General features: G+C 42.8%; 1 protein-coding gene and 1 long non-coding RNA gene across 12 annotated transcripts in view; one reads left to right on the top strand and one right to left on the bottom strand.

Annotated features, from left to right (window-relative positions):
• The window catches only part of RAD51B (RAD51 paralog B), a 422492-nt gene that overhangs the window by 319401 nt on the left and 77342 nt on the right, over window positions 1-25749 (top strand). For 2 of the 11 annotated variants that reach the window (XM_048064990.2, XM_048064992.2), the window contains one exon: window positions 18286-18426. The exons of the other annotated variants lie outside the window; for them this stretch is intronic. In XM_048064990.2, coding sequence (XP_047920947.1) covers window positions 18286-18389 — 104 coding nt within the window. In that variant the 3' untranslated portion in view covers window positions 18390-18426. The remainder of the gene's footprint in view (window positions 1-18285; window positions 18427-25749) is intronic. 11 annotated transcript variants of the gene reach the window in all.
• Window positions 302-21971, bottom strand: LOC136791006 (uncharacterized). The gene is made up of 2 exons (XR_010832059.1): window positions 21144-21971; window positions 302-6191 (listed from the first exon to the last, which is right to left on the bottom strand). It is a non-coding gene; the product is annotated as an uncharacterized lncRNA (long non-coding RNA).

Consider the following 25749-nt stretch of genomic DNA (forward strand, 5'->3'; position numbering starts at 1 on the left):
TTCTTTTCATCTCCTCACAGCTAAAAGCATTAGCCAGGTCAACTCAGAGCCTGGAGAAAACACTGGTGGGGAGAGGAGTTGGGTTGCAGGAGGTCATTGCCAGATCCCAGGCAGAGAAGAAAAAAAATGGAGTGTGCAGGTCACCATGGTCTGCAAGGGGGCTCCAGCACAGAGAGTGCTGTGGTGCAACAAGGTCCTGCAACTTTCAGTCACACACTTACTTGCCAGGCTGAGGGTCTTACTGGGGTCAGAACCCTGGATCCTACAGACCATACCACAGGGAAAAAAGGGCATTTGCATATTTTTTGGTACATCTAATTTTTTTATTATTTTTTTTTAATGTAGCTTAGTGACATCTAAGTAACAAATTACATAATGTTCTGTAAGATATAAAAAGTATCTGAAATGCTTTCTCCCTTCCACACTAAGTATTGTCATGGCGTGCCTGTATTTTCATTGTAAAACAAACATTTTCATGCAAGCATTCACAAAGTTTCATTAATTTTCACTTCAACATTTTAATAAGGAAATTGACCTGATAGTAACAGATAAAGCATGTTGGAATATGTTTTGTATATGAGAATGAGCACTTTATTTTGTTTTCCAAAATTTCCCTTTCCCTTCTCAAAAAGGAACAAACAAACAAAAAAATCAACCCCAAACCCGTCAAAATTTGCAGCTATCTAAAATGAAATGAGGTTAAATGTTACTTCTTACCTATAGGTTTAGCTGTTCTTGTGATCCCAGTTTGTGGCAAAGGATATGTTACTTGCTTTTTGTTAGGTGAGTTTTATGCTCCCCTAAATCAGTGAAATGGCTTGGTGAATGGCCTAATGAGCAATGTTTTGGGTGTAAGAGAGGAATGGGAATGCATAGCCAGAGCTGGACCACATAAGCCGACAGTTAGTTTAATTTAGACTGCTGCAGAGCCATAATCTCAAGTGGTAAGCTTTTGAGTGACTTGACCAAGACCACATAGCACATAAGTAGTTGCTTTATTTAGTTAGATGACTGATTCTGTACTCAGAGAAGTTTAAGCCTTTTGTGTGTTCAAAATAAATAGGTAAAGAGACTAGACCTTGCCATGCCTCTTTTGCTGAGGACTGATGACACCATGCAGAAAATTCAGTCTTTAAACAAGATCTCCATCTGTAAGACTAAGTGATTCAGTTACTTTTAGTAGTTGGTATTGTGATATATACAGCATCTCCTCTCTAGGTAGTTTGGGACACTTTCCATTTTAGCCTGTGGTGATAATCAAAAATCAGTTTTCACTCACATGAATTGAGTTATTCCAGTTCCTAGTGGACAAATTATCAAATTATCTTTGGTGAAATCTCTAAATTTGGTTTCTGTAACAGCATTTTTGTAAAAATAATCAAATTCTAATCTCATTCTGTCATCTTATCTGAAGTCTCCTGCCTTAGCCTTCTCCAGGCTGAACTCAAATTGTTTGTTTTAGGACCATTTTAGGGTCCTTCCACTGGACTTTTCTTCAGTTTGCCAGAGTCTCTCTTGTACTCTGTGGCTTAAAACCGGACACAATATTCTGCTATTTGTTAACTAGCACATGCTTAAATGCTATTTTGTCCTTAGTGTGATCACAGCTAGTCACATTTGAAAGCACATTTTAAAACCCTGTCCAGACCTAGAAAATTAGGCCTGACTAGCCAAAATGTTTTAAAACCCAGTAAAACCCAGCTGAAACTACTTACACTGAAAAATTCCAACATCTGACACCGTGTGTTAACTAACACACGGGTGGGCACTCAGAGAAGTTAAGAAGGGTGGCTGTTCCTACCTGAAAAGTTTTAAGTCTGGATCATAGGAGTTAGCTGCCTTCAGCCATAATTTTAAATGTAGCCATTATGTTTAGCATCATATCTGTAAACAGATGTTTTAACACAAAACCATCTTCTAGTGTAAATGTGCTGACTTGGAGCATGATTGGTAGCTAGTGTAGTTTGTTACATGATGAGCTTTGATCTCATCCTTACGCATCAACCGGCCAGATGGAAATGGAAACGCGCTGCTGGCTCGTAAGGGAGAAGGTTTGCATGGCTCTGGTAATGATGGATAAGCGGAGCATGTCAGTCTCCGTGGTGTCACTGTAAAAGCATTGCATTGCCACATACAGAAAGGCACATTCATTGCTTTTTAAGGTCCAAACCATCCCTGATAACCAGCATTGCCAAACAGTGCTCATAGGGAATGGGGAATGGAGAACATTCCCTGCAATTTGTTTGAGTTCAGAGCTTCTAACTCCACCTTTCTGAGCCTCGAGAGAGAAGCATTTTTCCTCTGCTCCATCTGGTACGGTGCTCTGGAAAACTTCAGCTTGGCCCACGCCCTCCTCAGCCCCTGAACTTTGTAATTTTTCAGCTGCCAGAATCACTAACTGCCCAGTTTTATGTAACTCCAAATATCTGCAGTAGAGCTGGAGTATACACACATGGAGGAAGTTTTGTGGCTTTTAAACTATGCCCAGAAATTTGCCTTGACTTTTTTTTTGGTGGGAGGGGGAGGAGGAGGAATGTAGTGAGGGTATACACAGGACTTTTCAAAATAGACCGGAAATTTTGCCTGCTGGGAGGATAGGTGTAGGCTTGGTGTTGAAATCCCCCATTTTTTGGAAGGGGCCCAAAACACGTTTCTTTTTTTTGTTTGTTTTGTTTTGTTTCATTTTGTTTTGTTTGATTTGTTGTTTTTGTTTGGTTTTTGGGTTTTGTTGTTTTGTTTTGCTGTTATATTTGATAAGTGTAAATACCTCATTAATAATTTTGAGAGATTTTCAGTTCTTCGTGCCTGTTGCTCTAGGGGACCAAATCTAATTTACAACAACTATTGCCAGTGTTTGTACAGCCAAAAGGGACCAGTGGTTTTCCCCTGCCCCAGCTAACAGCTTCCCAGATGAATATGCTGTGCTTGGGCTTCTGCAGCCAAACAAAGCAAATGGCCATGCAGCTCTTGCGGCACTCGGAGCTTTATATTCCAGTCCCACAATAAAAATGGCAACCACTCCGAGAAGTCAGGCGGGGCAGGGAGGCTGGCATTTCCAGGGCCCAAAACCCCTTTTTCCACATTCCCTTTCAAATTGTTTGCAAACTCCAAGTCAGTTTTTGTGTTGCCATTTCAAAATAAATATGTTGTGGTGGTTTGTGCGTTTGTGTGAAAGATAGCGAACTGGAAGAATGGGAGAATGAGGTTTAGCACTGTAATAACAAAACAGCAAACAGCCTATCAAGCCAGGGACAACCCTGCAATAAACTAGTGTATCCAGACCTGTAATCACAAGTGACCTAGCAATAACAAATCAGTGCATGCCTATGGGTGTGGGAGAGAGATGAGCATAAGTGAGACAGATGCATTCCCAGAAGAGTAAAGAGAAAGAGAACAGAAGAAATGAGGTGTGGAGGAGATAAACGGGAGTAGCGTGCACTTTGTGTGTGTTGTTTGTGCGTATACAGCCTAAGTAGTTGAAGTTAAAACTTTCTTCCTGTTTCCTACAACATGCAAAATTACATGCTTCTGCCAAATGCTGAATCAGGAGCAAAAATCAGCATCAGCTCCTCTTGAAACCAAATTGAAACTGCATGCAAACAACAAACTTTTAGCACAGCATCCAAGTCAGAGTTGTTATCTGCAGGCCAGTTGTGCCAGTGGTCCGTAGCCAGAGGAGCCAAAGGTATGAGCCGCCACAGTCACAGGGGGACAAAACTAAATGAAGAGCAAAATGGAAGCTTACAGAAATAAGCTGTCAGTAAGGTTAGTTTTAAAGGGATGTGGTTAACGATAAATATCAAACTGTGCACAGCAGAGCTATGTTAATGAATTGCAGTCTTTCCAGTGACAGAATCAGAGTCTTTACTCAAGTCAGATTGTAGATGTGGAGATCTGATGCTCTCGCCGTATAATTGAAAGGTACCCATCTTATCCTAGGTTGGAAGACTACCCTCTTGGATGTGCATAAAATAGTTAGGACAGCTGTGTCTCTCCCAGGGGTGGGGAGTGCCTAAAACAGCAAGAGAAGAGTGGATGCACTTACAAGTGAAGGGATTCATGACTGTGTGTATCCTCCGTCAACAGGAGAGACAAATGTGTTAATGCAAACAGAATTACTACCTCAGACTCCTTAGTGGGATTTTTTTTTTTCTGAAACCCCTTTGGGACCCTGTTGATGCACAGCCTGTGTGCTGCAGGCTGAATTGGTTCCTGAGTGCACTTAGTATTCAGAAACATTAATAATTTAGGACTATCTGCCACAGCTTCATTTGGTGTGATTGGAGCTTCTGACCTCTGCAGGCTCTAATTCCCAAAAAAGAAAGGGACCAGGGGATGGGCACAGAGCTGTGGAACACCCTGTGTGTTGCGGTATGACCATGCACCCCAGGGTGAGCCTTCCAAAGGGGCCGAGTGTCTCATTAATGCTTGGCGAGGAAGTTATTTTACCAAAGTCCCACTTTCTTTTTTACCAGATGCCTTCACCATAATGCTTTCATGGAGTCAGAGAGGTTAGGGGTCTGAACAAAGTTGTTACTGCAGCACTCCTGCTCGCTTCTGGTCTTGAGGGGTCTCCAGCACATAACCAGAGCCCCTCACTCAGCGCTGTTGTATGCATCCAAAGCCAGTCGCAGGCTCAGAGGGCAGGAGTCCAGCCTCAGGAAGCTCCAACGGAGGTAAAAATGACACTGGAGTTCACAGCCAAGGTCAGGACAAGAGAGCAGCCCATGTTTGAGGGAGGCCATAGATGGTTGTCAAGTTCAGACTGTGGAGAGCAGCAGAACGGTGCAAATGGATGCGTCTGTTTTTTTCTTTTCTTCTGGGACTGGCAGGAGAGGCTGCATAACTGAAGGCTAAGCATACACTGAACCTTGCGCGTTCCTGCCAGGGCACTGATCAAAGCTGGCCAGAGGCACTGGCTGTGTGGAAATGGACGGTGCCCTGTGTTGTCACATTAAAGGCTTTTTTTCTCTGAAATCAAATTTGGACAGTGTGTTGGCATAGGACTCCTCCCCTCTCCACCTTGCCCAGGCCAGCTGGCTCAAGGCTCTAGAGCTTGGCAGATACATCTTGGGCTGGGTGCATATCAGCAGTGTCCTCCCTCTCTTGAAATTCTTTCTTTTACTTGAACTGCTGTTGACACAGTGGAGTTATTTGTGCAGAGGATGAGGAGGAGAACTGTAGAGAAAGAGGAGGTCAAGAAGGGCAGCTTTGAGCACACATCCAGAGCTACTCCGAAGCAGGGGCTAGAATGACAGAAATGACAAGGGTGGCAGGCTTAGCTCATGGTGCTGACATGGAGCAGTGGGCCAGAGCCCTACCCTTTCCCTGAAATCGCGCAGGAGAGAAGGGGCCAGCACTCCTCATACCCTCCAGATGGGGATGGCAGTGAGATGACTGAGAGGTGGGTCTTGATGGGCACATTTTATTTGAGGCCAAAGTTGCCCCACATCCCCTGTGTCCAGGGAGAGGTGCCTGCAGTGCTTCCTCTCAACACTAAGGACAGCACACCAGGCGCCTTTGCAGCTCGCACCCAAAAGCTTTTGCCTTCACCAGCTGCCAAGTGGATAGAGCCAAAATCGACCTTGCTTCATGGTGCCAGCCCCAGCTCAGAGGATGTGCGTATATTTTTCTAAGCTACACAAATTAACACAGCAAATAGTCCCAGCATGGGAGGAAAAGGTAAAACACTGTGACCTCATTTCAACAAAATGCAGTAATTAAAAAGCATGGTGATTAAAAACATGCCAGCAAATATCTTTAGATCCTAAGTCACTCATGCCCAAAATAAGCAGTGCAATGTGCACATTTGGAGGAAAAGGTATTACTGAGTGTTTTCCTCTTTCAGCCTGTGCAGCTTCTGAGCAGCCAGTTTGCTTCTTTGTGCTGCCTCATCTGGGGTAAATTTCAGGGAGAAGGGGAAGATCTCTCTCTTTGGATGATAAAAATGATGAGGAAAAATCACAGTGAGGTTGGCTGCATTGGAATGAGGTTGTGTCCCAGCTTCTCATCTTGGAAATTAGCACTTTCATGGCCAGGACTTGTAGTATTTTAGGTTGAGAGATGGTATTTCAAAACTGCAGATAGCATATTGTTGTGAGATTTAGCAGCTGCCCTCAGAAAGGTGTTTTGTAAATTTCCTTTTTTATTCTCCTCTCCTTATTTTTGTTTGCTTTTTGATTCTCCTCCTGCTAAAGACAAAACAACAGATACAGACCTCTAACTTTTGGGAGAGTCAGATATACAGATTTTTAATTGGATACATACAGCATAATAATGGGTTAAATCAAAACACAAAATCAAACATCCCTGTTTTCTAAGAAAGTTTGGTTACAGATCCAAACATCATATCTAAATTAAATTCTTGTTTCCCCACTACTAGCCAGAAACCATGGTGAGATAAGTGATATCAGATGGGGGAAAAAAAAGAGGCTCAAATTTACGGCAGAAAAGTTCTCAGTGTTAATAGTGTATCTTTGGCTGCCCTGTCAAGGAAGGAAAAAGAAGAGGAATCTTTCTGTCTACTCCCATTTTACAACTGGCTAGGTACACTAACTTTTTAGCTTTCTTCTGAATGAGTAGACTTTTGCTGGAAACAGAGTATTGGCATGATCTGGTAACACAAACCCATGTTCCCTTCTGCCTGGCCTCTCCTACTGGGAAGATCAAACTAATTTTAGATTAAATGTTGCATCCCTTCTCTGTCTTGTGCTCAGTTATGAGCAACGGCTGGGTTGTGTAGGAACTGTAAGGAGGGCCTTGAGGTCTCACCGTGACCGAAGTCTCGGGCAGTTGTGGAAAACAGACTGTACAGCAGGGTGTATGTCAAGGCCAAACAAGCAGCCAGGTGAAAGGAATAGATGGCAGGGGAAATGGAGGCTGAATCTGCTATGTGTTTGGCCTGTGCAAACTTGTTCACAGCTGGGAAAATTCAGTTCCAGTGCTATTTGTGTTGAACTGAAAAGGAACATGAAAATCAGTGGCAGAGCAGGGACACGACCTTGCATCAGACTGGAGATAAATGAATACATCGGCGATTACTGTTTGAGGCCCGGGTATGTGTATGGGGCGTTACGATCCCTCTGCCCTTCCTTCCCCCAGCACCTTCTCAGACTCACAGCAAGGCAGAAAGCAGAGGCAGGAGCGTAGCAGCCACCCTCACAAATGTACGTGGCGGTCTTTGTCGCCACTGTAGGCACACAAGACTGAGACCCAGAGTCACACGCTGGGCCTGGTTGTCCCTTGTGGCCATCGCCGAGGTGTGCGACTCCATTAACTTTGACAGATCTGCTCTGACTTCTGCTTAGGTGTGAAAGAGGAATTACGCTGAGTAAGTCGACAGCAGAGCTGAGGACACAGCTGAGGGCTTCTGAGGGCCTGGCAAAATTTTGCATTGCGGCTTTGCACTGTTTTGTATCTGTACTGGAAAAGGCGCGCGCATGCCTTGCAGCGGGCAAAACCTTGACAGTGTTTTCACTTCCCTTGTACTACTTCAGCTGGAATCTCCTCACTCGTTATCTAAGTGCAACTTCTCGTTGCACAAGAAGCCACAAACGTGCTGAGGCACCGCTGTCGCAAACTGCACACAGCATGGCCACATCCGTGGGTACAGAGCGCGGGGCCCTCTCCTCCCCCCGCTCGCTGGTCCCGGCACAGACGCTGTCAGCTGGCTGTTACTCCAGGTTACCACGGGCCTGTTCCCTCGGTCTCCCAAAGTGCGGCTTAAGTTTCCAGCAGGAGGGCTTGAGGGACCCAGAAGCAGACCTTTCACCGGCTCCGGCGGCTCCAAGTTGTGCATGCCTGGCGCTGACCTTCCCTGCCCTTCGGCCTCTGCCCTTCCCTCTCGACCTTGCAGGATTATTCCTGCTGTGCCTGCTCCAGGAGATGGCCCCTCGGCTGCAGCTTTAGTGTCGAGGGTGACCGTGAGAGGAAAGCAGAAAATCCCCCTCTGGTGACTGGCTTTTGTTGAGGGCAGTAATCAATACCTCGCGCAGAGCTGAACTGCCGAGGCGAAGCACGTTAAGCCTCTGCCTGCTAACCTCCCCCAGGCTGCCATCATCCTCCCACAGCACACTTCTCTACCTCCAAAATATCAAATGGCGTCTGTCCTGCTCTATTTTCTAGTTTCAACCTGTGGAGCAAGATGGGAGGCAGGGTTCTTGCTAGGGTTTACCCCTGCCCTGTCCTCCTTGGCTGGAAAAGCTGGCTGCAGCTAAAGGGATGATCCACTCCCCAGGCTCCTGCACTGTAGGCAGGGGTCATTTTGTGTTTGTTTGCTTTTCTGTGAACCCTGAAGCACTGGGCAGTGCTGAAGACTCTGTGGACATGATTTGTTTTTGCAAAGGCTCCCTCCCCTCTCCCAGAGAAGCAGGGCTTGTGGCCCCCACACCATTTTCAGGCCATGCCAGCCAGGGAGTGAGAAAGTAGGCCCGCAGATTGCATCAGAGCTATTTTTCTGGTCATGCTGGTTGGTTATAATGAGAAAATACTCCAAATTCCTAGTGAAAAATCCTTTCTTCCTTTCATTATTACTGGGCCAGACAAGCTAAGCTAGCACCGCTGCACTGGATGACGGCTGACAACAGTGCCAGGATGGGAAGTAGGACTCCCGAATCCCCATCCCAGCTTTGTTCTTCGGCATTTTATATAAACCTGAAAATCACTTAACTTGCTGTACATTCTGTCCCAGTGAACGTATCTGGGCATGAAACAGGATCCATGATATAAACCCAAATGTTGTTTAAGCTCAGCTGGCTAATGTGAGTAAAAAGATCCTTCAGCAAAAGAGCCTGAAATGCAAAGTGGTAGGACTTTCTCAGACTTGATTTCTGAGCAAAGCTGAATTCAGATGCCGCAGCACATACCTTAAAAATGTGCTTCATTTTTTGGATTTCTGTTCCTCATCTGTTGCAGAAATTTAACACATCTTTTTGGACAGTAGGTTGGATCCAAAACTGATAAAGACTTTAAATTCCAGGTGCCTTGCCTCATCACTGAGGCATAAACTGTGAGATGTGGCTGCAGGTAGCCAGCAATGCAAGTTGTTGTGGAGAATGTATCAATTAAATCTTACTGCTGGACTGGGAAATGTAATTAATTAACTAATTTTTATGGGTTTTCAACTGCAAAACCTAGTCTATGCTCAATGGTTGACAAGGACAAGAAGTTTGGGAACCCAAGATTTGTGTCTATGCTATATTGTTAGTCTCTGTCCTGATATTTGGAGTTAACCTTAGATTCCTTTCCTGTATGTTTCCTATTTCCCCTTTTATTTTCATTTATGTTTCAAATCACAAATTTGCCATGCTTTTCTTTAGTCTTTAACTATTTTAGAAACATTCATTAGCCTCGTAGTAGTCCTTGTAGGTAAGTATATGTGATTTTAAAATACAGTCTTTTACAGGTGGGGAAACTGAGATACAGAGTATTAAACAATAAAATAATGAATTCAAAACCATGCACAAACTGTTAAATATCTTTCCTTGTTGGTCTGTATTTTATATGTGAATATCACAGAAACTTCTCTGAGCATTCTTTAAATGAAAAATGGTAACTGTGTGACTGTGGGCAAGGAGCAGCTAGTGAACATAGACACTTTAGAGGAAATCCATGGAAATTCCAGGTTCTCTTCATATCTCCAGAAGGCCTGAAGGCCATGTTTTATATAGCAGTATTTCCATTAGTTTTTGAAATAGTTTTGAGATATTTCTAAACGTCTTGATTGGAAAAGGTGATGCTGAAGGTTGAAGCCCTGCTGACCTCTATAAAGGTATGAGAATTTCATGGAAAAAATTCCTACTCCTCTTTCTTTTGGTGCTCATGTAGCCCCTATCCATGTAGTATCTGAGCATCTCGTATGTATTTAAAAATAGAAATAACAATAACAAACCCTCTGTCTCTCTCTTCCTTCCCAGCCTGTAAGCGAAATAACTAGATTTGTTCAAAGGACATTTTCCTTGTGGGTTCTAAATATTTAGCTGTGGTTTTGCACAGTTTATCTACTGTTCCATTACTCCACTGAGAGGGGGAAAAAAGATGCCATTTCCATTATTTTGTAGGACTCAGAAAGCCACAGTGTTATGTGTTCCCTCTACTGGTTCCCATGCAGAGTTTAACCAATGCCATTCCCAGTGCTGTATATTCATTGCTTAATTGGTGCACAACCAGGGATGTTTTGACAGGATTAGGTGTTTTGTAAGCCATGTGTGATGGAAAGCCGTGTTAAAGGAAAACTGCTATATATGTTAATTTCAGCTATTTACAATATATGTAACTTGATAAAGTAATGTTACATTAAGGAGGGCCATTTTTCTCAGTTTTGTCTATTTTTCTGGCCTTTATCATCTCAATATGAAACACACTTTTAATAATCAGCTTGATTTCTCATTCAAATTTCTGCTTTCTCCTTTGTGAAAGGAGAAACAGTGTGTACATGTTAACATGTTTTCCATGTTAATTCTTGTTTTAAAAGCACTGTACAGGAGAGCAAAGGAGTTTCCTGAAGACACTGAGATTTATGGCCACTGGTAGACCTTTTCCTAAGGCAGTTCTGAAAATCCATCCCTTTCTCTTGTCAAATTCTCTTGTCAAATTTCTCACATTCATCTCCCTGAAAAGATCTGAAGGCCCTGAACTAAACCAGGTAATCTGTACAGTCAGCTGTGCTGGGTGAGTTGTTTTTGTTGTTCGGTAAGCAAAACACTGCATGGGACATGTACTCTAACCTCTTCAAATCCTCCCAAATGCAGTGAATACTGAAAGTAAAGTTTGGGGCCATAAAGGTGAAGATCATGCTGTGTCCCAGTCCTCAGAGTTGGACACTCACATTTCCATCACCTCGGACATTCAAATGGGACCACGTTCCTTAAGGGTCACCAGCTAGATCAGCTTTTTTTGGCTGTCATATTTGTTTGTGTATCCTGCATCAGGGAGGCATGCAGACAGACCTTGACGTTTTGTGTCACTGTGGCAGCAGTCTGTTCTTTCGATACAGCGTGATAATTGCTAGCATGTCTAAAATTTCACCTCCTCTGCCAACATTACCTCTATCTTTTCTTGTGTTTGACTAAGCAGCAGGGTTTTTCTTCACCTTTAATTTGAGCTGAAGAATTCAGTTGGCTGGGAAATAGTGCTATCAGTTTTGAAGTGAAGGCAGTATAGAGTCAGGCATCATAAATGCTTTCCTGGCATCCAAGGGTGCTGTGTCTCACACATTTATACATGTCTAATGGTATGGGGAAGATAACTGAGCCATGTGGGCCTCTGTGGTTGCAGAAGTGTCTCGCCTATCATGACCCTTTTGGAGGAGAAGGAATGTGAGACAAGTCTTAAGTCTTTTACATTCACATACAAAAGAGTGTTAAACTGAGACAGCAGCATCTTGTGATCATTAGAGCTAAAGGCTGCTGAGAAGTCCTATAATCTGTAGTTCCTGCCCCTTTCCTCATGATTTAAGACAAATTTCCATAACAGAAAATATTTCTCTTTCCGAACTGTCAAATTATTTCCAAGTTACACAATCTAGCAGTAGAAAAAGTAATTAAGAATAATACACAGTTCCAGAAACAGGACACACATACTTGTCTGAATGTATCATCTGCAGTGCATTTAATGAAACATCTGACTTTCCCATAAGAACCTCCGTGATGCTTCCAGTTCCTTTTTACCATTAGAAAAGTAGCATGCTCTTCTGCCTTCCAAAGAACAATCTCACAACTAATAATAGCTTTAAAGAGCTATCAGTGTTTAGGTGGAAACTTCAAGAAGTACTTTCCTTTTGTGAGTTAGTTCTGAGAAAATATCAAATTTTCTATCATTCTTTACTAAAAATAGAGTTACTTTGGGAACAGGATATCTGCTTCTTTCTGTCTGTGTCTTTTGGTTAACCTGCCTGTGGCATCTAATCATCTGATTTCTGGTTTGGGGGATGATTCTCCTTTTTCTTTGCAAACTTAAGCATGTACAAATATCCATCAAGAGTCTGCCAGCTCATGTGTACAAAACCACCTGACTACACCCATCACTGTTCTCTGAAATCCTTTACATACCCCCATCCATGTTGAGACATATTCTGAAATCAGTCCAAGTATGGTAAGAACCTCCGAAAGACTTACCGAGGCTTAGGCCAGTGCCTTTATTCCAGCCCACTCCTCACTCATCATGTGCCAGTCCTCTTTGCCCATGCGGTACACTTTTTCACTGTTGCAATAACCTTCACCTTCCTCTACTTTCCTTCTTCCTTTCTGTCTGTTCACCTGATTCCAGACACCAGCCCTAAACACTTCCTTTCCACCTGCAAGGCAAACTCTGCTTTTGGAATATGAGAATATGAATTCATACTTGCAGTGTGAGAGCAGGAACCCAGAACTCCTAAATTCTAATCCTACCTCTGACACCAAAACATCGGGCAAGGCGCTTTAGCTTTCATCCCCTGATTATTTCCCTGGGTGGCTAAGCGGGAAAATAATTCCTAGTTGAATGCTCTGCAGAGGTTCTGTGGGCTTAATTAGATATTAGTCTATGAGTTAGCAACATTAAAATTACAGGCAACAGTTTAGGTGCTGAAGATTTTAACCATAATCATCTCTTTCAGTGTCTCTCATTCTTTTAACTTAATTAACAGAAGTTAGTCTTTTAACTTTATAACTTAATAGCTTTACAGCTTTGAGTCTATGAAACATACCATAGCAGATCTTCTGAAAATGTAATTGTGTATTATTGTAATTATGGCTAAGAAATGTACTTTGTGCATTAGTAGAACAGGAAAGTAAGGCTGTTTTGCCTTTCTCAACTACTTGGCATGAAAACATCCAAAACCCTGCAAATTTAGGCCTTGGTTCTGCACCACATCTGTATACCACGCACTATACAAATGAGAGGTGATTTTGCCTGAATGCTTTGAGCTCTGCCTCATTATAGACAACACTTTTTAGCAATAGATCTTGAAGAGCTTCACCAAGAAGGGTACATACAATTATTGTTCTTTTACAGTGGAAACTACAAAATGCAGTATATGTAGAAAGTGGCATTAGCCAACTTTCTTTCTTTTTTTTTTCAACAAGGTCCTGGCTCCCTTCCCCCCAGTCTAACAAGTGGGGGCTGTAAGAGCAGTCTCTGCAGCCTTCATTTTACAATATGGAGAGTGGATTATGGTGGTCCTTGAAGTAAACCTTTTTATAATTACTGCTTAAATCAAGATAAATGCATAAGACTATGGCATGAGTGAGGACTGAAGAAGCTTTGTAATTCATGTTTAATTGCTTCTTTTGTTTTAGCAACATAGATAAGATTACTTCTAACACATACATCCAAACCCAGTTGGCCACAGCACGTTCCATGACTGAAGTTGCACAAACATATGAAATGGCAGAAATGTGTGTCTTTTTAGGATTTATAAATGGTACAGGACTGAAAGGGTTAAGAAAAACCTTCTGCATATACCTGGTATATAAAACTGTCATGTAATCAAATGAGAGGAATGCACTCCACTGTGTACATTAGCAAACACTCCATGCAAGCTGGCTGGCTGAGGCTCAGGGTTTTCAGTGCTGCCCTTGCACTACAAAGCCCTTCTTTGTTCTCTCAGCTCTGTTTTAAATATCTGATGACTATTCCACACCGTGTCAGTGCCAAATCCCCAGCTTCACTGCAGACTCTTTACAACAGCACATTGTGGGCAGATCGGATGGGGATGGGCTGGCAGAGTGTGGGTATCTCCCCTTTCTTTGCTTCTCAGGCAGGTCCTCGCACCAGCTCTGCCATCTCCCTGTAATTTCTGTAGCCCCTTGTGCAGCCACCTGGATAGTTTTCAAAGCCAGAAGGAGTGACTTCGGAGTGCAGAAATTGAACTTGGATCCTGACATGGCAACTGCACTCTGTGAGTGTGCATCAGGATGGGTGTAGTCAAGGTTCAGCCAAGGAAGGGCAAATGAATCAAAGAGTGTTCTTGCAACAAATATTTTTGTTGAAACTTGTTGTGCCTATACTGTTGTTGGCTGGATCTTGCCTGAGCTTGCTAGCCAAGTGGGATTGGGCTTTGAAATAAAATTAGATGAAAGATTTCCTATGAACATGCATACAGAAAGTCAGGAAGTGATGCTGATGACTCAGGAGACGGTGATGTTCCTTCTTGATTTGGAGTTAAGTACTTCCCTGGAAGGATTTTAGCACAGCAACACACATCTCATCCTCTGTTAGATGAGATGTTAAACTGGGGTCTCATCTCCTCATACTCATTAAGGAAATTTTATTTAGAAAGGTGATGTTCTAGCTTTCCATACAAGACAATTCTGTGGGATTGCCTTAACTGCTATATTGGTGTCCATTCTGCACAAAAGGTGGTTTTTTTTGTTTGTTTTTTGTTTTTTTTTTTAAATTTATTTTCATTCCAGGAAAAAAAGAGGGGGGAAAAAAAAAAGTAGCTTTTGTACATGGAGATTTACAATACAAATATGGCATCTTCTTTTTGGTCCTAAACCTACTAACTCTTCATGAAGTGCACTTCTGTTTTTCAGGATAAACATAGAGTTAATGTTGTTTCCTGCAGTGCTTCAGGATTTCTGTGCATTGGCAGTAGGGTAGGAGATAAACAGTAAGCTTTCTGAGTTAGGAGAAGATTTTATTCAATATTATTTCAGTGGTGCTGCCCACTTTTGGCAATTAATGTGAAAGAAACTAAACTGCTCGGTTTCCCATTCTGTTCCTTGTTTCCCTTCCTGAAGCTCCTTGGCATCCAGTTCTGGTGTGCTGGAAACTCAGCCGTGCAGTGGGTGGCTGCAGTGCCTTCTAAAATAAACAAACCTGTTTTCATTCAAATGTCTTCATTTCACATGCAAATATTTCGTGGTAGACTCAGTAAGAAACCTTTTTCTAAAGTAAAACCTATTTATTAAGGGCCACTTGAAGATGCATTGTAATGCTTTTGCTTAATCATTTAAAATCCATGAAAGCTAAAATCACTGAAAGTAAGGTTTACAGCACTGTCGAAGCGGTGCAAGGCCATATTCTCCATTATAGTTCTTTGGCTTAAATAGTTTAATTCATTGCACACTGTGTACAACGATGAGAATCCGAGAGGGGACTTGCAATGGCTGCTTATGCTATGCAAAGGGCAGTCACTCCTGTCTTGGCCATGTTTGCTTCACTGGTACAAGACTGAGGGCTTTACAAACAGGAATGAATTTCTTGGTGGTAAAGTATTCATACATGATGAGGAGGTGTTGTTGTCATTTTACTTAGAAAGGATATAGCAAAAGTCAAAGAACTCTCTTAGTGGTATATAAAAGTCTGTACCAGAGTCAGAAATTGATGCCACTTGTCATATGATCCAGTTCAATGCCTGATTCATTAAGCCATGGGTTCTCATGTTGTATAGCACCTCCCATCACATATGCAGTCCCAGGAAAGTTCACAGATGAGATCCCGTCCCATTAGGCAGACAGTAATCGGCCAGCGAGTGCCTCATTTTTTAACACAGTGGCAGGGGCTATGAACAGGCTACATGTCCATTTTAAAAAAGAAGAAAATGCCATGAGATATTTTTAATGATCCCCCAGAGTTTGGTGGAAACCAGGTTAATGATTACTGTTTTCCCAAAGATGAATCAGCTAGCCTTATTGTGATACTTTTAAGAGATTCCTGCTTCCTCTCTTTGCCCCAGCCTCTTCACTGTCACTATATAAACCTATACCCTTAGGTGACTCCCTGCAATTACAGAAAGTCAGTTTTTTGAGAGGCAAAGCTAAAACCAGTACCCTACCTTGCAGGTAGGTGCCCGTGTCCTTTGGTGCAGGCTGCCAGGAAAAAAGGTAAAGTCAGAACTGGAAGGACTTGGGAAATGCTGCAGCTGTAAAATGCTCTAAATGTACAATTATTTGTTTCTCTTAAGAAGCAAGTTGCTCTCAGGGGGAGGGCTGCAGCTGGCATGTACCAAGGGAATCTACAAAGACCTGCACCAAAAAGAAGCAGTTAGACTAAGTAAAAAGAAGGCTGTGTGTTAGGGGTTAGTATATTTTTTTTAGGAATGACCAAAGTAGGCTGTTTTCCTGGCAGTCATTGTTTGGTGGAGCTGAAAGAATGAGCCAGGTATTATGCCATTACTCAAGATGGGACATTTGGGAGAAATTAGAGATTTGCTCACTCCCAAAATACTGCTGTTGGGCCTTAACTCAAAAGTAGGGAGTTCAGCAGAGCCATAGCCACCGGTATCCTTGATTCAAGGAAATTCAGGCAGAAGGTCTCTTCGTACTGTGTGCAGGTCCTGTTTTCTGTCAGGCAGGTTGAATGTCGTGTGGGTTTAGTTTCCCTCTCTGATTTGGTTGTGTGTGCAAACAGCTTCTCGTTGCCATTCACGAGAAGATGCATCTTGATGAAATACAGCTGTATCTGTCCAGCTGCCATGCTCATCTACTGTCATCTGCTTCACTCCAAACCAGAACCTCCCACTTCGCTTTCAGTTTCCATAACTTTCCCTACCACAGTGACAGACACCCTTCTAACTACGTATCTCGGCTTCCAAACTTTCTGGCACTCAACTGCTCTGGCTTTTCTGTGAGCTGCTAAATCTTTGGGCCCCGTTCTTCAGTCCTGTGAGCTCCCACATGAGTCAGTCATTGCATAGCATGGGCACAGCCAGGCTCACTCTTGGCTTTTCTCCAAGCACAGCTGAGCGCAGATCTTTTATAAACTAATGGAAGTTGAACTGTGGATTGGAAGAAGAGCAGATGAATCCAAAATTCCCAATATGTATGTGCAATGGGAGGGCACCTTAGTGCCCTAAGGTCAGCCTCAGCTGACTACTGAAGACAAATTCCCTGGACAGAATGAAGTGAGAAGATCCTTCCCTTCTTCCCAATGTAAAATACATGCTTGCTATATTCGCAAGATGCTAGATTAGTAGATGGTGTTGAGGAGATGTATTGTGTGAAGATGTGTTTTTTTTTGTTGTTTTTTTTTTGTTTTGTTTTGTTTTTCTGAGAGCACTACCATGCTGCCCCAAGGAAGAAAAAGATTTCAAGTGGCTTTTCTCCACTTTGTTGTCAAGTCAGCCGCTGTTTCTCCCAGGATAACAGGAGTGCCTGATACACTGAGCAGATGTGCCCTGAAGGATGTGAGGAAAGCTACTATATTGGGATCAATAGCATACTTTTTCTCTCTGTAGCATGTAAACATTTGACCTGATAAATACTAGAACTTCTTCATCGCCCTCTTCCTTTTTATTTGTCTTTAAAGAACATCTACATCCCCATATCTATACATTGAAGTAATATTTTATGGTGAGTTGAATGAGCTTTGAAGCATTAAGAAAACCTGCAGAGGTCAAGGGTGACAGAGTTTCAAATTGAGTAGCTGGGGAAAAACTCATATGGCTGGACGCTTATTGCTTATTGGGAAGTCCATCTGTGTATGTTGCCTGGGGAAGTGCTGTGTATGTTTGCTTAGGAAATCCAAGAGAAATTTAGTTGTAAGAGTGTTGGTGGAAGTTTTATGTTGATTCCATTTACCTGTAGCTGAAATGAGTTGAATTAGGTTGCCTGCTACAGTCAGAATAAATAGTTTTACATGTACTGATGACTCGTGAGTTATAGTGTGCTCCAGGCTGTGCTGATGGGACCTCAGCTCCTTAATAGGGTGTTTTTAATGTGTTTCTGGTGTTCTGAGGGGCTCTTACAGAACGGCACTTCCACCAGCAATCTCTGTTTAAAAGTTTTGCTCTCTGAGATGTGCATATTCACAAAGTGAGTGAGTGGGGGAATTAATTCAGTTGTTTTTGACTGTAAGGAGGAATACTGTTATTTTAAAGAAAATTGGAAAGTAGCATCACTTAACAAATAATTCTGTAAGGCTGCTCTTTTTCAGAAGAGCTAAGTTTTGTTCCTGAGAAGATTCTGCACATGTACTGCTCATGCAGTGCTGAGTCAAACCGCAGCCATCTGTAGGAGCAGCAGAGCTGAAGGTCAAGGAACAGACTCTGCAGGTGTCTTCCCCCAGGGAACTTTTCATACCTGCTGTTTGGTGCAACCTAACCTATTACATAAGTGAGAGATTTGCTCTTCTGAAGAATGTTAATGATCCTCAAGGACCGTATCGTGTTGGCAGGGATGATTTAGAAGGATTCAGAGTGAACGTGAGAGGCAAAAGGCAACCTTCATCTACTGCCATATGTTGGATGGTGCTGTTTGACTATGAAGGTGTCTGATCCTTCTCCAAAACATCAGAGATACAACCAGCATTAATAGATAAATCTGCAAGGAATGTTTTCTTTTCCCTTTGTGCCTGTTTTTGTAGATTTCATCCTAATGAAAAGCCCTGGAGTGACAGCCCTGGTGATTTCACTCCTGTATTCCAATGTGCTCCTGGACTTGACAGAGGGACAGCACGCCAGCCTTTGAAAAACTGGTTTCACAGTTACAAAAAGAACTGCGTAAGGTGGTTCTTTTTTTCATCTTCTCTCAGCAATACTAAATAATCAAAACACACAGTAAGCGAAGACTGATATTAGCTCGGAGTGTTCTGTGCGTGTGAGTGCTCCTGGTATTGAGAGAATAACTGGAGTCTGTTGTAGGGACAAATTCATTATAGGAAGCTCCCTGAAATCTATGGAGTTTCAGCCAGGACTAATTCGGCCTTTGCATTTGAGTCAGCTCTTACAGTCACACAGTCTATTATAGGTTTAGAAATGTTTTGTTCTTCCACAGAACCCTCTGGATCTGTCAGTGAGTGTTTCTAATATCTGCTCTACCTGTTCCTGCTATGAAAAAGGACTATATTGCTGGTAACTCAGTACATCCCATACACAGCATTATTTTCATCCTCTGCTATTTTTTTTTCCTGTTGCTGGAATAGTATCATACAGAAGCCAGCCTTCTGGAGTAGAGAGGTAATGCTGATCTTCTGACCCAGAAACCCACCCCAGTCTTAGGAAGTATAGGAAAGGGTGCAGTAGACAGCCCCAGAGTGGACACAAGGCATTGATTCACTGGAGGAACTGTGCCGACATCCTGGACCATGAGAGCGCAGCTGGGGCAGTTTAAGAGCAGCAGTCAGGTTCCAAGAGGAAAGCCAGGCTTTTATTATTCACACTACAGTCACCTATTGTTTTGCTTCTTGTTTTTCTCAAGATATTTAGACGTGTCTGGTGGGCAGGAAAGTGAAAGACTGGGAGTGCCAGCTCTAGGCAGCCACAGCACTCCCAGGTACTCTGCAAACTTCCTCCTCACGGCTCTGTTCCTGCTGTTTCACACCAAAGCTGTAGCTCCTGTCTGAGCATTTGGTCCTGAATCTCACAACCTCAACCTCCAGCCTGGCCTGCGCACATTTGGCTAATTTCAGTGTGTAATCCCACACAACTCTGCCAAATCACCTCAAGTTTAGTCAGGAGTAGTCAGGCCAGGATGTGTTTTAAAATGAACCTGCAAATAGGATGTAATTATACAATGTTCTGTAATGATTTTATGATAGCTGTTGAAGACTGGTGTGATCCTTTTGACTTTAATTTCAGCTGGGATCTTGGACAGAAGTAAATACTTAAGCAGAGTCTCATTCATTAAATGACTCGTCACAGCTTCAAAAGGATACTGTTAATGAAACCAGAATATTTAATATTTGTTAACTGAATAAAAGCCAGCAAGTATAATTCCCTGGTCTGTTAAGCCACGTGAAAGTACAAAATGGCCTTAGAGCCATAAGTTACCCAGCAGAGAATTCCTCCTGCATAGGGGGACATTTCCCCGATGAGAACAACCAGCTGCCCGTCCCTCTGCCTGTAGTAAGACGTGCATAAGAGAACAATTTGAAATAAATCTGCATGTACTTTATCTTCTGCTGGATTAACTCTTTGTTTGGGAGTAGTTCTGTTATGAGCAAGAGCTTGGCAGCTAAGGGCCAAATATCTGTAACTAGCTCCTCTCCTTATCCCCTAACTTCTCTCCACGCCACTGTCAGAGAGAGTGGAGAAATGAGCCCATTCTTACAATATTAAAACATTTGAATCATTGCTGTTATCTCAGAACTCGTGACAGTTCCGCCGAGATCCAGACCCTGATGTTATGCTATCATAAAAGTGTTGGGACCAGCCTCTTCACTGATATAATCCACAATGGGGAATTTGGGCCGTAGTGTGGATTATGTTTTAGAGAATCAGATCACTGTATTGCTTCACGTGCCAAAAATTCCTTTATAGCACTCAGGGTGACACCTTTCTTCCATATTCCAGACTGCTCAGATTGTTTGCATGTAGCCAAACGTGTGCACTCAGCTTGCCATGCTAAATAAAGGTAATCTAATGGTAAAATAAACCCTCCCGATGATAGAGGTGGGGGATATCTGCTGTTCCCTTAGAGGACACAGATAGAGACCCAACTTGCTGCCATCTGCCATCTTGTGCATTTGTTTCCAATTGTGAAAGGCCTGCAGTGCATTGGCTAACCCAAAATGCAGGGCCCCACAACAGGGAGTTGTGGGGTTTGAATGTAAACAGAAGATCCCACACTGGTCAGAATCATCTTCAGAAGGCATTAATGTGTCAACTTCAGTAGCAAAAAAAAAAAAAAAAAAAAAAGGAAAAGGAAAGGAAAAAAGAAAAAGAAAAAAGAAAAAGCTTATTAAAAAAATGAATGTAAAAAAAATCTTGACTCCCCAAACTACTTACGTTTTATCATCTCTATCATGATTGCTAGTTGCAAAGGTAGATTTCTGGTTTGAAAGATAAACAACATGCCAGTGCTAATATGCTGGGTCTTCATGGACCATGAAGATTCATGTATTCATGAATTCATGTATTGAATTCCCAGGACTGCTGTTGCTGGTTCTCAGCAAGACCAGTGGGAGTTTTTAGGTATAGGGCATATACCTAATAATATAGGTATACTTATAAGCAATTGTGTTTATTTTTCCACTTTTGGAGAATCCTGAACAAGGAAACAACCAAATGCTCTTTACCTAACAGGTTTGTTTTAAAGTGAATGACCATTCACTTTACATTCACTTTTTTCTATCATTTTCTTATCATTGCTGGCTTACAGAGGTACTGCTCATGGATGAGGGATGCTGACCTTCCTGTATTCCAGGATCTCTATCATGAATTTAGGTGGCATGTTGATGAAGCACCTTGCTAAATAACAGGGAATCTAAAAGTGGTATCTTACCTGTTACTATTACCTTGCTAGTAAAGAGCCTGATGGAGTTAGGTGAGTTGAGAAATGCTTTGCATCCATTTTCCTCTCACCGTAGGTTGTAGTCAGTGCCTGGAGAAGCTGATCCTGTTTTGGCAAGTTCAGTCTTCCATGGCTGAAGCAGTGGTGTGGTTTTTTTTTTGCCTTTCCTCTGCAGAGTTCATGTTTTCTGAGCTCTTGCTGTGCATACTGTCTGTGGGAAGTGTCTGCTCACACCTGGGGGAAATACACAAAGCAAAGTGCCTTTAATTGCTTCTGGAACAGTACAGAGAATTGTTTAGATTAGATTTACTTTTCTGATTTGTGCTTAGAGACAGAGCTGACCTCTGCCAGGACTACAAAGAGCACCCAGCTGAGGTGGTTAACATCTCTTAGGAAACAGTTCAGGAACGAGCCTAACTCACTGCCCAGCGCTACAGTGATTACAGTAAATCCTCATCTTCTGCTGACTTCAGCAGGGTATTTGCAGACAGCAGTTCTGACTCTAGCAGGAGCTCAGAGCCCAAAGAATGTGAAGCACGAAGGCTTCAGTATCAGTCTACTCAACCGTAATAGCAGTTTTCTGTAGCTGCTTTCATTTATAACACTTCAAAACGGTATGTTTTCCTTTAAAACGGGACATATGTGAGTGCTCTGCCTGAGGGAAGCGCGAGGGAGAAAAAGTTCTGCGTCACCTTTAACGAGTGCAGCAGAGTCTCGAGTCTCAGGCACTGTAACCTTGCCTAGTGGGACAAGTCAAAGCCCACTGGAGAGAGAAACTGCTTCTGTCATTCCTTGTTCTGCTGTCGATAACGTTTTATATTACGCGTGTTTATTGTATTACTGGTGAAGAGCATGTGAGCACACTGCAGCATAGGTACCGCAGTGACTGCTCTGCGGCTTGTGTGGGTTGGCTTGGTCATGCTCCAGTACATATATATGTGTATCACAAATGCTGGTAGGTTGGTTGGCAGGGTACAGCCTACAAACTATGTATTTAACATAATTTAATATAACAGGAAACAAGATCTCTTCTTTCTCTCTTAGGAACAGCTCTGTAGGACAGGGGTGAAGGGCACTGGCATACGAGTGATACTGCTAATATGCACGGAGCCAGAAAGAGTGTATCTCCAAAGCAGCCTTTATCTATCTGCACATGAGGCACACAAGAGCACTAGCTTAAAAAAGCCACAACTTGAAGTTTGTAATTAAGTGAATGTACAGGTCCTATCAAATGCTAGCTGATTGTGAAGCCAGATGGAAGATGGTTGCTGGTTTTTGCCTTCTTCCCAAATCGTCAGTTTCAGAAAGACATCCCTTTTTTTTCTTTTTTTTTTTTTTCTCTATTATTTGTAAATACAAACAAAATAAAGACTGGAGGCTAAAGCAGCCAAACCTTACAAGCACTCAAGCACTCTCTGTTTCTCCTCAAATTGGCTATTGCTCTGGTGTGTGCTTCAAAGGCAACAGGCTGCTCTTCTCCTGGCACTGCAGAGGGGACCAGACTTCCCCAAGCTCTCAGGCCCCACATCTCTGCTCTTTTTCACTATGTTTAGGGACTTGATGCCTGTACAGAGGCACACTGCACTCACTTTGAAAAAGTCTTGGCAGCATACTGCTGCCTAGAAGCTGTAAGCTACATTAATTTGAGCACCAGAAAGTGCTTTGGCATTTATGGATATGACTGTCTTTCTACAATTTTATCAGTAATACTGTTTGCTTTCATCTTAGTTATCCTTTAAACAGTGTCAGTGTGCATGAGATCAGTGCCTCAGCTTTAATGAAAACAGGTTTCATTTGTTATTTGAGATGTCCTTTTAAGTGCCAAAGATGGAGAATCTGGGATCCTGGGATCTCAAGTCTGAGAGGCTGCCTGGAAACAAGAACGATATTGAGGAGCTGATGAAATGTTCAAATCAAGTGCAGGACAAAACAAAATCTGTGTATGTGATGGAAGGGGAACTTGGTTGTTCAATATCTTGTTTTTATACCAAGATATGATAAGGAATTTAGAAATTTTAGTTATATAACTTTTAGAAATTCAGATCTATGATAAGGAATTTAGAAAGTGTTATACCATCTTCATTTTGAATGTACTGCATCTATAAAAGGTAGTCTTTTACTTTGTGGTTTTGCTATTTACAAGTAGGCCTAGGAGAACACATGGTAACTTAGGCATACTTGACAAAGGGTTCATAACACATTCATGGACTACCCTTGCAGATGCAATTACCGTATGGAAAAAGTTTCCCATGCCCAACTAAGGAACATATTTAGGCCATTTCAGCCACATAAAGGAAATGAATGTACAGCAGAGGTCAATGCCCTAACTGTTCTGTGCCAGAAATCCTCTGTACATTCTTTGAGGTGGTATTTATACTGAAGTATGCATTATCTGTAGCTTGTTTATAAATATGTCTGCTAACTCTATACAGCATTTCTGCCTGTAGAAGCTCTTATAATAACATATACCCCAGGGTTTAATTTATCCTTCTCCCAGCCTGATTGTTCTTTTTTCTTTATAATTCATTGAATTGTCTAACACTGGCAACTCAAGTTTTGTTCTTTTTCTCTCTCTTTTTTGTTCTTTTCTTTTTTCCCCCTCACAAATTATTGCAAGTCATTGTGCACTAAATATAGTTCTGTTTTCTGCTTTCCAGATGCGGAGAGCTTGGCATACATCCTTATAGCATTCCAGCCTAATTCTCTCTTCTCTCTCTCTCTCTCTGTCACACACACACGACTATTCAAAGAAAATTTATTGTGTTCAGTGCTGCAAGAAAATCTTGATAGCTCTCCTTGTAGAATGGATAATAAGTTTTAGTAAGACTTACTCATGTTACATTTTTGTAGGCTTTATATTCAATTGCTGTACCCCATATTCTTGTGATGGCCTAATACATGGTTCTTGTTGACTTACGTAGTTCATAAAAGATTTCATCTCTACACACATCTCGCTGTGCATTTTAATTATTTAGATCTCAAATTTTGCAGTCTGATCTAGCCAGGCAATTTTCACTTCTGGTGCAACTGGACTACACTAGAACATCAGGGCCAGCTTCAGGGATGTTTCAGCTCAAAACGTGGAAGTTCCACAGCAAAAGTCAGTAGGGTGGAAAAGTACGTACATGTCTGAGCCACAGCTGCAGATTCAGTTTGGATGTGATTAGAACTTATTACAGTCGTCCAAAGCAACACTAATTTTCAAGAAAATTAACTTTCTGCTCCATTTCTTTTGTGAGCTGGTGCTGGTTATCCTCATAAGGGCTGCCCATCAGGCAAGTGACTGCTTTGGTAATGATAGAATAGTTCATATATAGGGTATGTAACATTCCTAAATTTTTAAGTGATTTGGACTATTAAAAGACAGAGAACAAATCTGTAGGTTTGATTTTATTGACAATCAGTAGTGCCTTGCACCAGCACAGTATTTTTTTCATTTGGAAGTATCCCAATTTAAGACATGCATTTATGCTGAAATTTGCTAGGATCAATGTATTGGGATATTCATCCACCACTGAAATGCTGCTGTGATGCAACATGGCAGCTGCTTACAGCAGGAAGCAAGGGAAATGTCTCTAATCAAAGCTGTAGTGGGAAGTGATTGGCAGAACATATTTACCCTGAAGATGGGTCTGTCCTGCCCGGCACAGTGGGTAATCCTGACTGGGGCTTTGGCACGCCGCGTTAGTACAAACGCAAACAACTATTCATTCTGAGACATAGTTAAAGCACCAGGATTAAATTTCTCGGCAGTCTTTTGTAAACTGCCTCAAATCTGTGTTGACCACGGCCCCTTCTCCCTCAGGACAGCGCTCTGTTCCCCTCAGAAGCTTGCCTGGGAGGAGAGGGAGCCGTGTCCCACCACTAACCCCCTTCCTGCAGCAGCTGCTCCTGGGAACTGTAGCAGCGCTGCTCGCTGTGAGACTGGCTGGGAAAATCGAAGGACTCTGGCTGGGTGCCACTGCTTGATTTCCATAATGCTTACTTAATATCATAAATGCACAAAGCCTACAAAACATCAGCAAAGCTGTGAGGCCAGATAAAATCTGTTTCCTAGGACTGATCTGTGCAGTGCCCGGCTGATGGGGAGAAGCTTCCCGGGAGGTTTCCAGCCCTCGGGATTCCAGAGGAGCCGTGGTCCCAGATGCTGCTGCTGCGGCTGTCCCGTAGCAGCTTGTGAAGAAATACCAGTATCAGGCCGTGGCTTGCTGCTCATCCGCTCCTCTCACAACACAAGGAGGGTGTCATTCAAAACAGAAAATAGCTGCAGTTCAGCACGGGCTTGGCGCGAAAGGACCAGGCAGGGCACGTCGCAGGAGCCCTCCTGGCATTGCGCTCTGCTGAAGGCTGGCCGGCGGGGGGATGCTGGCGGAGCCGGCCGCTCTCGGGAGCCCGACAACGGGCTGCATTGTTTCTGGGCCTATCAGTTGGTTTCTGATTCACCCGCAGCCAGCGCGCCATGCTCAGATCACAGCTGGCCCGAGGACACGCTTTCCAGTGCATTTAGCGCCTGGAACAGGCCCAGGTTTCGGGAACACATGGCGAGGAGGAGGGGACAGCTGTGAGACCGAGAAGGGAGCTGATTTTTGCCTTCCCT

This window comes from Anser cygnoides, chromosome 5 (assembly GCF_040182565.1).
Source record: "Anser cygnoides isolate HZ-2024a breed goose chromosome 5, Taihu_goose_T2T_genome, whole genome shotgun sequence".
Taxonomy (NCBI): domain Eukaryota; kingdom Metazoa; phylum Chordata; class Aves; order Anseriformes; family Anatidae; genus Anser; species Anser cygnoides.